Genomic DNA, 16516 nt, shown 5'->3' with positions numbered 1-16516 from the left:
GAGCCTGCTCTTTGCCCCACTCTGTTCCCAGCCCACCTCTTGCTCATCTTCCAAGTCCACCTTGGACTTCACTTCCTCCTTCATAACACCGGCCCCACGCCAAAGAGGACGGTGGGTGCAGGGCAGCCCCAGGCCTCTGCATGCCCCATCCCGGTGAGGGCAGCGTTGTTAACAGCCCCGTCACTGGCTTCCCTGCTCACTCGGGCTCTCATGTTACCTTGTTTTGTATTCTTGGGGGCACTTGTCTCTCTACTAAGATGCTGTGTTTGCTTGTCGGTTGACCCCCTCCCGCCCCACTCCCCAAAGCCACCTTGAAAAGGCCTTGAGATATCCATCGCGAATCCCTAGAGGCTACAACGGTGCACAGAACACAGCACCCAGGAAACACGTGCTGAGCCGGTCAGGGGCAAACCACCCTGCCAGCCAAAGACGGTCAATCATCTGACAGATAAGAAAACTGAGGCTGGATGAGGCTCAGTCTCGAAGGCTGGAAAGTGGCGGTGCAGGAGAGGGCCCAGGCCAGTCTGACTGCAGCCCAAAGCCTGCTGGCCACGCAGAGGGCGGTCCCTGGACCAGCAGCTCAGTCTCACCAGGAGCTTCCCAGACACGCAGAATCTCAGCCCCACCCACAGCTCCTGAATCAGAATCGGCATTTTTACGAGATCCCGGGCGACGTGAAGCACATTCGCGTTTGATGAGCTCTGCCCGTCTCACGGAAGGACAGTCCCCAGGGCAGGGGGGGTCCTCCAACCCTGCTTCCCACCCCCCAGCCCCCGCCCCCCAAGGCCCATGGGAGCCGCCTGAGGTGGAAAGGCCCCCCGCAGGCCGGGCGGCGATGTGGGGGATGGGCCCGGGTGCAGAAGCCCCGCCCCACCCACCTTCCGTCTCTGCTCCTCCTCCTCCTGCATCTTCAGCTGCAGCTTGCGCGCCATCACCTGGCGCTTCCACTCGGGGATGGGCCGGCCCTGCTCATCGTGCGTGGGGACGAGCGCCTCCACATCGAGCTGCACGCCTGGCGCCGGGGTGGCGGGCGGCGCCGGCGCCACGCTGCCGTTGAGCAGCGGCTGGGGCCCCACGGCCGGCGGGGTGGGGCTGCGGGCCCGCGACGGCGCGGGCGACGCCTGCGGCAGCGGCGCTTCGGGCTGCGGGGAGAAGCGGCGAGGCTGAGTGACCGGCCGGCACGGGGGAGGGGGGCCGGGGCGGGGTACCCGTCGAGCCGCCTACCTGGGAGATCGGCTGCCCGCTGCCCGAGAACACCGTGGTCAGCCCCTTGCTCTGCGGCGTCGGCTTCAGACTCTTGCCGGCCTTGATCTCCGCCAGTAGCTCCGAGTTGTCACCCGTCGGGGACATCATGTTGAAAGACTTGGTGCCTGCACGGAGGCAGGAGAGGAGGTGCTGGCCAAGCGGGGGGGGGGTGGGGGTGGGGGGGGGTGCGAGGTCTGCATCCCCGCCGCCCCTAGCCTGCCCCTCTGCCTCCCTCTCCCCAAGTCGGGAAGGGCCGGGCCCCAGATGACAGCTCTCCAGATCCCAGGCCCTGGGGGCGGCTCTTGGGTACCCCAGAGGCGGGCTCCCCGCTGACAGCTCACAGAGCCCCACCATCTTCCCGGCCCTACTCACGGGGCATGGGGGCCCTGCCTGGAGGCCCCTGGGAGTTCATGCTGGCTCTTGGGCCGGCCCTGGGGACTCCGGCGAATGTCTCCACCCAGGACACTGACTGACCAGCTCTAAGACACTACCTGTCTAAGGCCAGCCACCCGACCTTTGTCCTGGGTTCCCTGGCTCTGCCAGCCAGGGTGGAGTCTCCCTCCAGCCCTCTCTGCATCAGCAAAGCTCAGTGACCCTTGGACTGAGTTGCCTGGGGCCTCCGTGGCTATATGGGCTCAGGACCCTGGATACCACAACCAAGCCAGTCCCCTCCCCACCTCCCACACAGACAGACAGACAGACAGACATGGACACAGACACACTGGTTGCAAGCCCGTCGTGTAGCAAAGCGCTGCTCAGCCCTGGGGGACCTAGGAAAGCGGAGCCTTTACTAAGGATACGGGGTGAAGTCACCCAGGAAGAAGGGCCAGGTGAAAAGCATGCAAATAGGCAGGTGCACAGAGTTTGCATTTTCTGACAAGGCTCGCGGAGGCGGCTGGGGTTTGGGAAGGGCTGTCTTTAGAGACCCAGGGAGGGGTGAGGGCTGGGTGAGGGGAACAAAACAGGCCAACAGCTCTTGGGTTCCCCAGGTTGGGGATCCCTGAGCGAGCGGCAGGAGGGGTAAAAGGGAAAGCTGCCAGGCAGGCACTGGCAACAGGCTCATTTATTTGGGCAAAACTGAAAGCCATGGGTAGAATTTGTGGGTGTGTGTGTGGGTGTGGTGGAGGTAGGAAGGTAGCTGTGGGGCCAGTGGCCCCACCTGTAGTGTGGAGGACCCCTGGCCTGCCGGCCCCTGGCCCTGCCCCCTCCTTTTTTTTTTTTTTTTTTTAAAGCCCCAGGTCCTTGGCCTTGCTTCCCCTGAGCGTGCCTTGTTCCCCGCCCCACACCTCAGCCAGGAGCCCCGCACGCACGCAGCTACTCACTCTTCCTGTGTCTCAGGACTCTCACTTCTAGGGATTGAGAGGAGAGAAGTGACAGCAAAGTTAGGACAAGGAGGAGGCCGGGGTGAGGCTAGGACAGTGGGGGGGGGGTGTGGATAGAGAAGGGAGGGCAGGAAGAGGGGAGGGAGACACGCAGAGGAGGGGAGACAGGAGAGGAGGAATTTTCCAGCTCATCTGACCCTGGCTCAAGCTGCTCTGGGGCTCCACAAGGGTGGTCCACCCAGTTCCGGGCTTTACTGCTGTCCCTGAGGACTGGGCAGGGCTGCCACTGGCCCTGGTTCCCCCAGCAAGGGCCTCAAACTTGGCATTGGGTTGGGATAGGGCACCCAGCCCAGGCTCTGCTGAGAAGGGGTTTCTGGAGAAGCCCAAAGTCTATTTTTCTTCCATTCCTAGCATCAGCCTTGCTCCAGAAGGAAAAAGCTAACCCCAGAGCTAGGGCCCTTTCTGGAGGCTCAGCTGGTGGTGGACAGGCTACGATGGGCCCTGGTCAGCAGGGGCTGAGGCTCCATAGGGATCTGAAGGGAGCCCAGGCTGGCCGTACCCTGGACCCGGTTATACCCTTGCACGCCTAGTGAGGGACATGAAGCTTTGGATGTCACTAAACATGGTCCCTGCACTGAGTGGCTGGGTAAAGAAGGCGTGCGCACGCGCGCGCACACACACACACACACACACACACACACACACACACGAGGCACCACCTCCTGGGCCTTGCAGGAGCCCTGGCATGCAAGAGACTGCCCCACCTCACAGAAGAGAAGCCAGGAATCTTGTTCACCAGCCTAGACCTTAAAAGGATGCCCATGGGGGTCATCAGGAGGGAAAGGGCAGAGCATGATGGGTCACTGGCCTCGTCCCCATAGCCGGGTCGTAGCTGGCCTGGGGCCTTTGGGGTATCTGGCCAGGAAGAGCCCTTGAAGCATCTGAGAAAAGCTAGCTAGCTTGGAGGAACAAGAGATAGGGGTGAGGAGCAGAAGAGAAGCTCAGGATAGAGAAGGGGCAGGACGAAGGTTGGCCCTGCCTCTTTGAATCCAGTTCTACTTGGAGCTGCCCAGTTAGCACCAGCCCATTAGAAACACCAGCCGCCAGAGCTGGGAGGCCTTCCCTGCTGCATGGGACGTGGGCCCAGAGAGGTCACTGAGGTGCGCTGAGATCACACTGAGGCAACCCAGAGCCTCCGCTTAGGGTTAGGTCCTCACTGGGGTAGGGGCTTGCCGCAGGAAGAACGAGTCGGAAAAGAGGGAGCACCAGGGCGGCAGCAGCAGCTGGGGAACGAGCGATGTCTAGGCTTCCCTCCCCTTCAGGGCTGGCACCGCCCCCCACCCCTCAACCCGCCCCTACGCACTGCCAGTGGACGAGGAGGAGCGACGCTGCCCGCAGCCAGGGCCAGCGCCCTCGAAGGGCAGAGGTGGAGCCGGCGGCGGCGAGCTACGGGCCTCCGGCAGGGGCGGCGGCGGCGGCGGGGGCGGCGGGGGCAGCTCCCTGGACGCCTTGGGGTCCGCGGCGCAGCCGTTATGCACGTGGTTCCCGGGGAGCAGCGCCGCCTGCGGGGGAGCGGAGGGGCTGGCGAGTGAGAAGCGGGCGGCCGGGCCGGGTCCCGGGCGGCCGGCGGGCGCGGGCTGGCAGGCACGCACCTCCTCGCTGTGCGCCATGCCCGGGCGTGTGGCCAGCGGCTCCCCGGGACAGCGGCCCAGCTGGCGGTAGTAGTCCCCCGTGCTGGGCTGCTTGCTGAAAGCGCGGGGCTTGCGGCTGGAGTCCTGCCTCCGCAGCCCGTTGTGGCCGTCGCGGGAGCTCAGCTGCGGGAAGACAGCGGCGGAGGGGCTTCAGGCGCTGGTCCTCGGGGCCTCCCACGCCCCGCCCCCCCAGCTCTTCACTTTCCCGGGGCTCATGGCCAGCGGCCGTCGAGGGGTGCAGGCAGCCGGGTTCCCAGGCCCTCCGGTCCTCCGAGCGGGGATGGGGCGAGGGTCCCGGGGAAGGGCAGGCTCGGTCGCCCCCGCCCCCCCACCAGGGAGGGGTTCTGGGCGCAGGCCAAGGGCCACAAGGGCCCCCACTGAGGCTAGAAGGGGCGGGACCAGGGGCGGGTTGACCCAGCCCTGTCGCCAGGGGGAGCCGGAGAAGGGGCAGCTCGCAGTTTTAAGCCAGCGCGAAGGCCTCTGCCTCACCCCACGCCTGGCTACCCGGCCGTCCCGCGCGTCCCCAAGGCTCTGCCGAACCCTCTCTTTCAGGGACCCCGACCCCGAGGGAGCTCTCTCAGAGCCCTTGTCCTGTTAGGCTCCTGGTTGCCCAAGGCTCTAAGCCGCGCGGTCCCGGGGCTGCTCCTACCTGCGCCAGTGCCGGTGGCCCCCGCTGTGCACCTGGCGGCGGGGGCGGCATGGACCCGACACCTGCGCCACCTGATCCTTCCTCTCGGGTTACAGCCCAGCCCTTGCCCGCCCGCGCCCCAGAGCGCCTATGAGCTCTGTCGCCCTGACATCACCCAGGGCCAGCCAATCCCGCGCCGACCCACTCCCAGCAAGGGGGGATGCCACGGGGGCTCCACCTGCGTCGCCACGACCGGCCGCAGCGCCTCGCCTGCCCCGTAAGCCAGATGTGGCCCCGCCCCTGCTCCGCTCTCCCTCTGCTAGGTGTCGAGCACCCCAGACCTCACCCCCTCCTCCAACTTGTCCCCTCCATACCCCGTGGACGGAGTGCAGGAGCCACCCGATCAGTGGAGCCCCGGGTGTTTGGTACCCCCGGGTTCCGGGTCACGCCCCCGCCCTTCCCCTCCCGCATCTGGAAACCATCGACATCCGCGTAAGCGACACCGACACCCGCGCCTAAGCCTCGGGTTTCAGGGGCGGCAAGGCGGGCTCGGATGACAGCGCGGTGGCCCGCCCCATCGCAGCTGCCCCCTGCTAAGCCTAGCCCAGGGAAAAGGACATGGGGCGGCGGGGCCAAAGGCCGAGTCCCTGTGCGGGGGCTGTCCCCTGATCCACCCCACCCCCACCCCCCCGCCCGTGCGTCCCCGCGGTGGCCCCGGACCTCCAAGCCCCACCCGAACCGGCTCTCGTTGCAGGAAACCCGACACCACAGGATTTGTTTTCTGGGCCAGCCCGCCCCTCGGCGCCCCCTGCAGCCCCAAGGCGCGGATGCCGCGACCCTGCTCCCGCTGCGGTCAAGCAACGGCCAGGGCCAGGGGGCGGAGGCGGGGGCGCCAGGCGCAGTGGGCACACAAAGGGCCCTTTGTGGAGCTGCCTGTCGCCTGCGGCCCTGCACGCACACAGCGGGTAGGGGCACGGGACCTCAAGATCCTGGGGCTCAGGGGAGTGGAGGGGGCACAGGCTGTGCTTTGGCCAGAGCCCACACGGCCGGCCAGGAAAGTCCGCCCGCCCTCTGCAGTCCTCTCCTGGGCCCTCTCCACCTCACAGAGATGAAAGGGGAACCCGACTGACAGCCTGGCCGCAGATGGCATGAGGGGACGGTGGAGTCGCTGTGGAAATTGCCCCTCCCCTCCCCCACCCAGTGGCCTTGTGACCTGGGACACCTGTGGGCAAATTGGTTACTCAGCTTGGCTCTGGAGTGGTTTGCCTTGGGCTTGAGGGAGAACTACAGGTCAGGGCTCCCACAGGACCCTCCAGAGCCTAGACCCCATACTCAGCCACCTGTGGTCTCAGGCTGCCCGCCATGTCCCAGACCAGCGGGCTCTGCCCTGTTGGCCAGCACCCCGGGGGCCCCCTGGGGTGGCTCCCCGACTAGCATTCTCAGCCACTGAGACTAGCCCTCTGGCTCCAGAGCCTCAGCCAGGACCCCAGAGGCCCTGACATCCTGGGCACCTCACACTCAATGTGCCCACACTGGACACAGCCCCCCTCCCCACAGGCTGGCTTCTCCCCCACACCTCGCATCTCAGGACTGGCCCTTCCATCAGCCTGGGCACTCAAGCCTCAGACTGGGTAGCCGACCTCAGCTTTACCCTCCCTCAGCCCCCACTGAGTGCTGAGTCCCTCTCTCCCTTCCTCCACCCTCCTCCTGGCCCTCACCTTCCCTGCCCCCTCATCTCCCACCTGGAAGACAGCCCCTTGGGAGCCATTCCCCACCTGAGCCTGGGGCTCTGGGCGCAGGTAGGTCTGCGGAGGGGGCAGTCTCTGCCAATTCCGTGACCGCCCCACCACGCTGTGCGAGAGGTCGGGGAGGACCCAGCTCCCTGAGAGGCCCGGCTGTCTGATTATATGTTCCTTCACCCATCACCAGTTCCCGAGAGGGTAGTGCCTTCGTCTGACTCATCTCCCTGTCCCCAGTGCCCAGCCCTGAGTCCCCCACGGGGCTAGCCACGAGTTTATACTCTTGAATAGGCCACTGGCCCGGGTCCCCCCCTCCCCCCCCCCCCCCCCCGCCCTGTGTCCAGGACCCAGGCAGTCTCTTGGCCTCAGCCCAGCGCTGGGAGGCAGGCAGCTGGGAGAAGGTTCACTACCTCCTTCTTGAAGGCCTCCTTCTCCACATGGCGGAGTTTGCTCTTGGTCTGCACGTAGATGTCCGCGGCATGTGGCTCCACAGGGGGCTTGGGAGCCGGATAGCCTGGTGGGGGTGGGGGCAGTTGGGTGCTTGGGGGTGGGGGCGGCGGAGGGAAGCTGGGTGGTGGTGGTGGTGTGGTTCTCCCCATCTTGCCCTGGGGTCGGCCCAGCTCGGGGCTCAGCATGTCCATGTAGCTTTGTATGTCTGCAGCTCTGGAGCTGGCAAGGCCTGGGGAGGGAGGGAAGGCGGGGTGTGGGAGTTTGCAGAGTCCCCAAGACTGAGACCCCCTTCCACCCAGAAGCAACGCGCCAAGGGGTGAGGTGGGCTTAGGGATACGGCTTCTACGGCTCACCGGGAGCCCCAGCAGCAAGGGCCCAACCGGAGGGTGAAGGCGTAGCTCCTGAGCTCAGACCTGACAGGGCCGGGCGGCAGGAGTCCGCATGGCCATGCCCCAAACTGCCGGGGCACCCCACCATCTCTGCGGCCACCACCTGGCAGCAGGAAGCAGGTATCACAGGTGGATGGCCACCTAGGCTCAGCGTGTGGTCAGCGCGTGAATGCTCGCGTGCCCGCCTCTGCCTAACATTTGCGCGTTGGTGTATGCAGGTGTGCAAGCATCTGCGCATTTCTTTGTATTTACAAATGTGTTTGCATCGGTCTGTGGACGTGGGGTGTGCGTGTGTTAACGTGCACACGTGCCCGGATATGGGGACGGAAGCTTGTGTGTCCGTGCTGTAGCGCAGGTGCGTGCGTGCATCTGCACGGTGTGTGTGCGCGTCCCTGTGTGCTGTGCAGACACGTGGGCCCTCTTGAGGGCGCACAGGTGTGTGTCACGTCTGGGGAACATCTGTGCGTGTGAGCGAGTGAGTCATCTGCAGGGGGCTCGTGGGGTTTGTCCCAGGGAGAGTACGTGTGGGTGCACAGGTGTGCTTGCGAGCAGCACATACCAGGACAAGTGTCACCGGCCTCTCACCGGGACCAGCAGCCCTTCCTGGTGACCTGGGCAGCCTCCGGCGTCAGCTGTGGGCAGAGTGGGCCTGGGGCTGGCCCTCAGGGCCCGGTGGTCTGTCCCGGTCTGCGCCCCCTCCTCCCTCCTCCCGGCCTGGCCCGCTCACCACGTGGGGGGCGCCGGCCCTTGATGCTGGAGTGGCTGGAGGAGCAGGAGTCGTAGTTGGAGAGGGTGCTGGCGGGTGAGCTGAGGTCAAAGTTCAGCGGCTGGACCGACACGGTGGTATCGGGTGAAGACATGCCCGAGTCGGGCTGTTTGGTCTCCAGCTCGGCAGACGGATCCCGGGACAGCACGCGGTGCTCCACACTCTGAACAGGAGGGAAGGCAATGAGGTCGACAATGAAGACCGGTGCGCTCGGGCCAGGGTCCTGCTCCGGCATGTCCTTGCTGTGTGACCCGGGCCGAGCCGCTTCCCTTTCTGGGTTCCCACCCCATAATGAGAATGTCTGTCGGGTTCTTCCCAGGCTAAGATTCAAGCCCGGCCCCCTCGCAGCAGGACCCGGGGTTCCTGGGAAACTCCCACCCCAGCCCCTCTTTGCTCAAGGGGGTGGAGAGATGGCCGGAAGAGGGGGCCCTGGTCTGGACCCCAAGGGCAAGACTGCCATGGCACCGGCCAGAGGGGTGGGCTCCAGTGTATCTGCGGGGAGGGGCTCAGGAGCTGCAGCTGATGGGAACACCTGGGGCAGGTGGGGTAGGGGAGGCGGGTGGGGCCCCACAACTTGCAGGGAAGACTGATTCCCCATTACCCGGCCAGCAGCCCTGGTCTCTCCCTGCCCTACTGGGGCAAATCCCAACACCAGCCCAGCCTGTCTCCCGATGGGGCCCTTGGAGAAAGGGCAGGGCCTGGGGTGGCCCGGCTGAGTCTGGAGGGCAGCCGGGCTCAGGCCACAGGCATGCTGTCCCCACCACTGTCTATGCCCCGCCCATGGGCCTGACCCTCCCATGGGACGGGAGCGGGCTGGGGTGGGGGCTCGCTTACATTGCCCATGCTGGCCTTGCTGCTGGCAAGCCCGCTGGCTGGCTCCGTCTGCTGCCTCCTGCCCAGGCCTGCTCCTCCCTGCCCCGCGCCCCCTCCCCTGCCTGAGAAGTGTCACAGGCCCCCTGGGAGCGGGAGGCAAGCCTCGCACCAGGTAACAGCTCAGCAGCCCTGCTCATTGGCCCTGTAATTAGGGGCTCTGTGGGAGTGTTTGCCTTTTCTGGGCCAGCATTCTGCATGGCTTGGATCTGTCTCTGCTGCAGCTGGGCCTGTCTGGGTGAGGGGGCCGAGGGGCCCACAGCCCACCCAGTTGAGCGGGGCCGGGTCGGGCCCTGCTGCCTCTTCCGTGAGCCAAGGGGAAGCACAGGGGCTGGGCTTCTGGTAGGGGGCAGATGAAAATGCTCTTTTCTTGGCAATGGGGGTGCGCAGTCCTGACCCCACGGATAGCAGAGGTTAAGGGCCCAGGCTCTGCAGCCCGGAACACTGGCTTCAAATTTCACCTCTCCCACCTACTAGCCAAGTGACTTCGGGCAAGTCACTTATCCTTCCTGTCGGTGGGGATAACAGTATCTCCTGCCCCATTAAGGTATGAGGAAGATTTTCACAGTTAGTGAAGGGCCAGGGTATGGTAGCCAGTACATGCTACACAATGTCAGCTGTTAGTATTAATTTACTGTGGAGGCTGAGATTACGCTAGAAAGCGCTGGCAGGCTGCGTGCCAGAGTGAGGATTCAAGGGATGGTGTTTATTGCTCATTTATTGCTTACTTAGAGACAGAAGGGCTGGGGCTTTGTGCCTCCTGCCATCCCACCCTCCAAACAGAATCGTACCCTCTCTCCGTGGGAAAGAGCCACCTGTGGTGCAGAAATGCCCCTCACAGCATCCACCCCTGTTTGTATACCCTGGTGACAGGGTGCTCACTGTCTCTTGGACCGTTACTCTCTCTGGGCGGCCCTTTTGGGGGGACAGTCTTCCTTGGGTCCAGCTGCAGTTTCCGACCACTGGGCCTAGCTGTGCTCTGGAGGGTGCCCCTGTGTGCTTGCAGACAGGGCAGACGGTGCTGTGGGCAAAAGGCCATCCCACCTTCTCCCCTCCAGACCTCATTTCCTAGTCCCTCTTCTGGCCAGGCTGCCCCCTGGAGCTGAAAGGCACCTGGGAGGCCCACCCTCTGTCTTCCCTCCTGTCCCAAAGGCATTACACCAGATGAGGCAGTGCCCTGAACTTGGAACCAGCCGCACCTGAGCTCAAGTCCCAGTAGGTTACTTCCCAGCTGCGCAACCATAATAAAATAATTTAAACAGAGTAACAGAAGTTTCGTTATGAAGCAGCCATGAAGTGAGCAAACATACACTGTCGCGGTCAAGAGCAGTGGCTCCAGGCCATGCCTCTCAGACTCCACCACTTAACAGCTGTGTGACCTTGGGTGAGATGGGGACATTAACACCACCCACCTTAGAGGTGGTGGAGAGTTAAATGAGCTACTACTTGTGGGCTGTGGGCAGGTGAATGGACTTGACCATTCCCATTGGTATGTAAGTGTCTTGCGATTTCTCCAAACCTTCCTTCTTACCAGGAGGACGCTGGTCCTCTTCCCCTTGACCCTTTTCCTTCACCCCCTCCCTCCTCAATGGTCAGTGGCTCTGGGCTGGGAAGGGTAATGGTCTAGGACACTTCCTCATTGTGTGACCTCGGACAAGGGACAAGGGGCTTCATGTCTGCGAACCTCAGCTTCCTCCACGGTAAAGGGGTAACAACACCTACCTCTGGGGGCAGGGAGAGGCGGGGTGGGGGACGAGATTAAGCAGGGGGCAGCGCCAAGGTCGTACCAGGTTCTCCACGGTGCGCAGGTAGCGGGTGCAGTGGCTGTGGCCATTATAGTCCGAGAGGTCGGCCGCCGTGTATCCGTCACGGTCGCGGACGTCCAGCTCCGCGCCGTTCACTACCAGGATCTGGCAGCACTGCGGGGGTCGAGTACTGAGGACCCCGGTCGCCAGCCCGGACCCCCCGCCCCCCCTCACCGCCCGGCGCCGGGGCAGGGTTGCGCTGAGAGCTCGGCGCCAGCAGAGGGCGCCCGTCCCACCCCCGTCCGCTCCGGCCCCGCCCCCACCTCCAGCTCCCCGTTTTCAGCGGCGTCGTGCAGAGGGGTCCCGCCCCACAGGTCGGCCGTGACCTCGCCGCCGTGCAGCAGGAGCCAGCTGAGCACTTTGGCGTGGCCGCGGCTGGCCGCGAAGTGCATGGCCGTGGCGCCGTCATTGTCCTGCTCCGAGAGGCTCACGTCGGTGCAGCTCACCTGGGCGGGAGGCGGCGGGGGAAAGACGGGCGGGGGCTGGGCGCCGGGCCCCTCCAGGCCCCGCCCCCGTCGGTGCCGGCGGCTGGGCGTGCAGACCCCGCCCTTCCCCGGGCCCCGCCCCGCCCCGGAGCTCACCAGCCACACGATGACCGGGCAGTGGCCCATCTGCGCCGCGGCATGCAGCGGGGTCATGCCGTCTTGGGCTCTCACGTGCGGGTCCGCGCCGCACTCCTGCACCAGGAACTGCGTCACCTCCAGGTGGCCCTCCTGGCACGCCAGGTACAGGGGCGTGGCACCGTTCTTGGTTTGCGCATTCACTCCCCTGCGGAGACACAGCACCCACCTCGGGCTCTCAGCGCCCACCTGCCTCCAGAGCTTCTTAACGTCCCTCGCGCTCTTTTGGGGAGCTCTGGAGGGCCGGGGGCGTGGGTTGGAGAAGGTTTAGTTACCGGGTCGTGCTATACCTGACTCCCTCTGGACTCTCGGTCCTGTGCCAGCCTCCCTCAGGGGGGCCCCTCTGGCCTGGCCACTCCCCTCCAGCAGCCTCCCTGCTTCCGTGTACATCTGACCGAGTTAGTCCCTGTCCTCAGTAAATAGCTCAACCTCTTCACCAAGGTCTACAAGGATGTGGTGAGCTGGCCTCTTCTTACCTTTTCAGCCACACTGAACCACTGTCACCGTGAGCCCCCAAGTCCCCAAACCTTCTGTCTTATCTTTATGCCTTTGATCAGGTCCCTCTCTATCTGGAATGCACTTCCTTCCTCCTCCCTAGGACTCAGTCCAGATCCCTCCTCAGTGAGGCCTGCCCTGATTTCCCCAGGCAGAGCCTGCCTTTCCTACCTCTGTGCCCTGTACGGCCCTGGGCTCACTCCACGGACTGCCTATCATGCTTGATTGAACGTAACTGATTTTGGCCTCTGCCTCCCCTGGAAGACTTAATTCCCAGAGGGCAGAGTAGTAGGGTTGCCAGGTAAAACACAAGATGCCCTGTTAATTCTGAATTGCGAAACAAGAAATCATCTTCTAGCATAAGTATATCCCAAACAAAGCATGGGGCATACTTATACTAACGCATTATTTGCCATGTATCTAAAGTTAAACTGGATATCCTGTTGTTAATCTGGCAACTGTACAGGAGGCCACCATTCACCAAGCACCTCTGGTGTGCTATATATTGGTGGGCGGGCTGGACTTCAAGCTGTATGACAAAGCTGTCATCATCAAGACAGTATGGGACCGGCACAAGAACAGACACTCAGATCAATGGAACAGAATAGAGAGCCCAGAAATGGACCCACAGACATATGGCCAACTAATCTTTGACAAAGGAGGAAAGACTATTCAATGGAATAAAGAGTCTCTTCAGCAAGGAAGAGGGAAAACCTGACAGCTACATGCAGAAGAATGAACCTGGACCACCTTCTTACACCATACACAAAAATAAACTCAAAATGGATGAAGGACCTAAATGTGCGACAGGAAGCCATCAAAATCCTCAAGGAGACAGCAGGTCAACCTCTTTGACCTTGGCCGCAGCAACTTCTTACTCAACACGATATTGGTGGGCAGGTTCTCATCGAATGCCCCAGCTTAGGTCCTATTGTCATTCCCATTTTGCAGAGGGGCAATTGAGGCTCAGGGGCTTTGACTTGCCAAAGGTCACATGACTGGTAAATGGCATTGGAGCGGATGTTTGTGATGCAGAGCCTGGTGCATGCAGTAGGCACACGGGGAGTGAAGAGGCCGCTCCCTGTGCTCACTCCTGGGGCTTCCCTGAGGCTCAGCTTGCGGGTGTCATTGCTCCTCGTGCCCGTTCCCCAGCTGCTGAAGAAGAGTCGTGACCGGGGAACTGGGAGTCAACCCCATGAAGTGGAGTGCTGCTGGGAAACAGGGAAGCTGACCCTGCCGCTGACGGAGTCTGGGTGTGGACAGCCCAGAGCACAGTTACCACAGTTGGGCACTAGGTGGAGCCACAATCCAGGACCAGACACAGGAGCTGTGTGCCCACCACCCTCCGCGCGGGGCGAGTCTCAGAAGCTCCCTAGGGGCTGAGCCCCCCTGTGCTGGGTCAGCCCTCTGTGCCCCAGGAAGTGCAGTTCTTACCTGACTTCACATCTTCCCGCCCATCTGCCTCCCCAATCTATCTGCTGGCGACATCAGTCACACACTCCGCCAGTGTCCGTCCACGCCCTCCCTCCCTCATCCAAGTGCTCGCCCAGCTGTCCGTCAACATGGGCACCAGGCCACCCAGTCCTCTTCTCTCTGCCCTCTCACCCACCCTGTCATGACATGACTTGGTCCCTTTCCCAGCTGACTTCTCCCTGCCCCTAAAACCCTGGTCCCTGTCCACTTCCCAGACCCCTAACCCCACGCCACCTGCGGCCCCACACTGGGCGCCTCCCTGCTCTCTCCTCACTCCTGACCCGGGCACCTCCTCCCTAGACACCAGATCCCTAGACACAGATCTGCCATTTTCTAGGGCTGATGCGGAGTGTGGCACTTCACACATTTGGGGTGGGACAGAGACCATGCCTGGCTGCCCTCCGTGACCCAACCCGTGCCAGGGCAACGGTGCTCACGAGCCGACAGGGCACACAGTGACAGAGACTCATCCACACGCCTCTCCCCAGGAACAGTCTGGCTTGCGGCCACCAGCCTCCACGCCCCAGTGCCATCGTCACCCCCCACACATGCATTCACATACTGATGTGACAGTAACAGCCTGTTTAATATTTCATGACCGACACTCAGTAGCCTGAATTATTCACCCCGTAACCAAGGCACAGTGAGTGCTGGGGTCCTGGGGATCAGAGGCTGAAGGGGCCACCACCCAGGACCCACTGAGACCTCTCTGGGGAGGTCTGAGGCAATGGCGACACCATGGGGCGCCAGATACGCCAGGAGCCCTGCCCTCCCAGCACCCCCTGCTTGGCAGGTGTCCACGATCCAGGGGTGGCCAGCCAGCCTGGGAAGGTCTGAGAAGGTCTGAGAAGCTGGCACACAGCAGGACCTGAGCAGGAGGGGGCAGTCCTGCGCACAACCTCCTGCCAGGCCAGTGGCCGACACTCCCCGCTGGAGTCCCTGGGCCAGAGTAAACACTCAATAAACATTCCTGCCTACCAGCCTTCCAATCAGCACTTCAGCCTCTCCCGTCCTGGAGCCACAGCCTCCAGCCCAGGAGGCCCCAGCACAATGAGGCAGATATGCTGATGGGCGAGGGTGAGGGCGAGGGCGGGGAAAAGGGGTCCCTGGCCTTGTCACCTTCTACTTTGGCCTGGAGGCAAGAAGGGCGGGGGCACCCTCATGCTCACTGGGGGAAATCAGAAAAATATGGAGGAGCACAAGGAGCAAACTTAATTAATTTCAACGGAGAGCTGAATATATCATAGTAGCGACGATAATCGATACCAGTGAAAGCAGGTCTGTTTCAGGCACCGTGATGAGCACAGAGCTTTCTCACCACGTCCTCTCAGCGACGGATGGGGGAGGTGCTGGCATTGTTCCCATTTTCCAGATACTGTGCAAAGAAGCCTAGGACCGCTCGATGAGAGACAGGCAGAGAAAGACCTGGGCACAAGAGGGACTTAGGGGGACACCTGGGTGGCTCAGTCGATCAAGCGTGTGACTTCGGCCCCCCCGTCAGGCACGGAGCCTGATTGGGATTCTCTCTCTCCCCCTCTCTCTGTCCCTCCCCCACTCACACTGTCTCGTTTTCAAAATAAATAAATAAACTTTTAAAAATTAAAAAAAAAAAAGAGGAACTTGGGGTATGAACCCCGCCAAGCTGTGTCAGCGTCTTGCCTCTTGTCTCTTTGATCTCAAAGCTGTCTGCAGAGGGGGCAGTAATCGCCCAGGAAACATGCTTGGAGACCCCTCAGCACAGGCCTGTCACCTGGCATGAGCCTGAAACCGTTGTTATATTTTGGGATCCCTCCTCCCTGTACCTCTGTGGGGACACCGCTGGGCTGGGGTGTCTGGGCTCAGCCCAGCACAGGTCAGGCCAGGCATTGTTTCTGTTGTGGAGGGTCACCCAGAGGACGGGGCTAGGGTCTTGCGGGGGTACTTCTGGCCTCAGGTCCCACCTGCTCTAACCCATCGGATTCTAGCCAAAGTGACACGAAGGGTAACCATTCCAGTCCCAGCCCCTGCCATTGGCCCTGGCCTCCAGCCACCACCCTGACTCTGTAGCTCACTGGGTAGGACCCTAGTGGGTTATTAAGCTCCTGAGCCTCAGTTTCCAAATACGGCAAATGGGCATCATAATTGTCCGGCATCTCCTTGCCTCTTATGAGGGAACGGAAGAGGAAGCTTTGGAAGGTTGCACATTTCCTTGGAGGGAAGGCGGCTCTTTGCCTCCTGGTGCGGCAGCCGTATCCTGACCAGCCAACCCCCTCCCCCACCCACTGGGTCTCAACTGTCACTCCCTGTGACCAACCCCAGGGGTTTCCCCATGCTCCTCTGACTTGGCCATTCCCTAGCACGTGCCCCTCCCCCTTCTCCGGAACACCTGCTCCTCCTGGCTTCCTACACCAGCAGCCGACTCTCACGCCAAGCCTCCTAAGCCTTCTTTGCTGGGCCCTGGCCTTCACCTGACCTCCAAATGTGGGGATACCCCAGGGCCTCCTTTCTGAACACAGTCTCCCCCCCGGTAAGGTCACCCACTTCCCAGGGTCAAAGGCCACCTGCACCCCCATGCTGCTCCTCTCTCTAGCTTGGACCTGGAGTCTCCATCCGGCCCTCACCTCCGCCCACCGGTCCTTGTGTGCATTGCCCAGGCCTCTGGAACCTTACGTGCCTAGAGCAGATCTCTTGCCTTTCTCCCTCAAACCCTCCCCGACCTGCCAACCCCATTTTGGCAAAGGACACCACACTACCCTCCCTTGAGCCCAAGCTCTAGGAGTCTTTGGAGACCCCCAACCCTTGACCTCTTTATACGCCTGAAAGTCCCTAGCAACAATCACACGAACCATATTTTTCTCCCTCTTTGGAAAAAAGAGGACACGAGTGAACTGCGACAACACAGAAAAAGTGGAATGCTTGCTGGAAATCTCCCGTCCAGGACCGGTGCCGGCTTGCTGTTGCCACTGCTGTGGGCAGCAAGGAGCGACCTGCCCACAGAACCAGATTCAGGTCAAAGAACAGCATTTCCGGTGGCCAACAATTTC

At 62.5% G+C, this 16516-nt stretch overlaps 1 protein-coding gene across 4 annotated transcripts in view; it reads right to left on the bottom strand.

Annotated features, from left to right (window-relative positions):
- The window catches only part of ESPN (espin), a 31674-nt gene that overhangs the window by 5979 nt on the left and 9179 nt on the right, over positions 1–16516 (bottom strand). The window contains exons 3-12 of one of the 4 annotated variants that reach the window (XM_042995472.1): positions 11487–11673; positions 11169–11387; positions 10888–11019; positions 8192–8393; positions 7036–7304; positions 4220–4381; positions 3931–4129; positions 2568–2594; positions 1225–1370; positions 879–1142 (exon numbers count right to left, since the gene is read on the bottom strand). In XM_042995472.1, the coding sequence (XP_042851406.1) occupies positions 879–1142; positions 1225–1370; positions 2568–2594; positions 3931–4129; positions 4220–4381; positions 7036–7304; positions 8192–8393; positions 10888–11019; positions 11169–11387; positions 11487–11673 (1807 nt within the window). Of the gene's footprint in view, positions 1–878; positions 1143–1224; positions 1371–2567; positions 2595–3930; positions 4382–7035; positions 7305–8191; positions 8394–10887; positions 11020–11168; positions 11388–11486; positions 11674–16516 lie in introns of all 4 variants that reach the window. The other 3 variants (XM_042995473.1, XM_042995474.1, XM_042995471.1) reach the window with 3 other exon arrangements.

Source organism: Panthera tigris, chromosome C1 (assembly GCF_018350195.1).
Source record: "Panthera tigris isolate Pti1 chromosome C1, P.tigris_Pti1_mat1.1, whole genome shotgun sequence".
NCBI lineage: Eukaryota > Metazoa > Chordata > Mammalia > Carnivora > Felidae > Panthera > Panthera tigris.
Note: the sequence above shows the minus strand (reverse complement) of the source record. Positions and strands in the feature narration are given on the sequence as shown.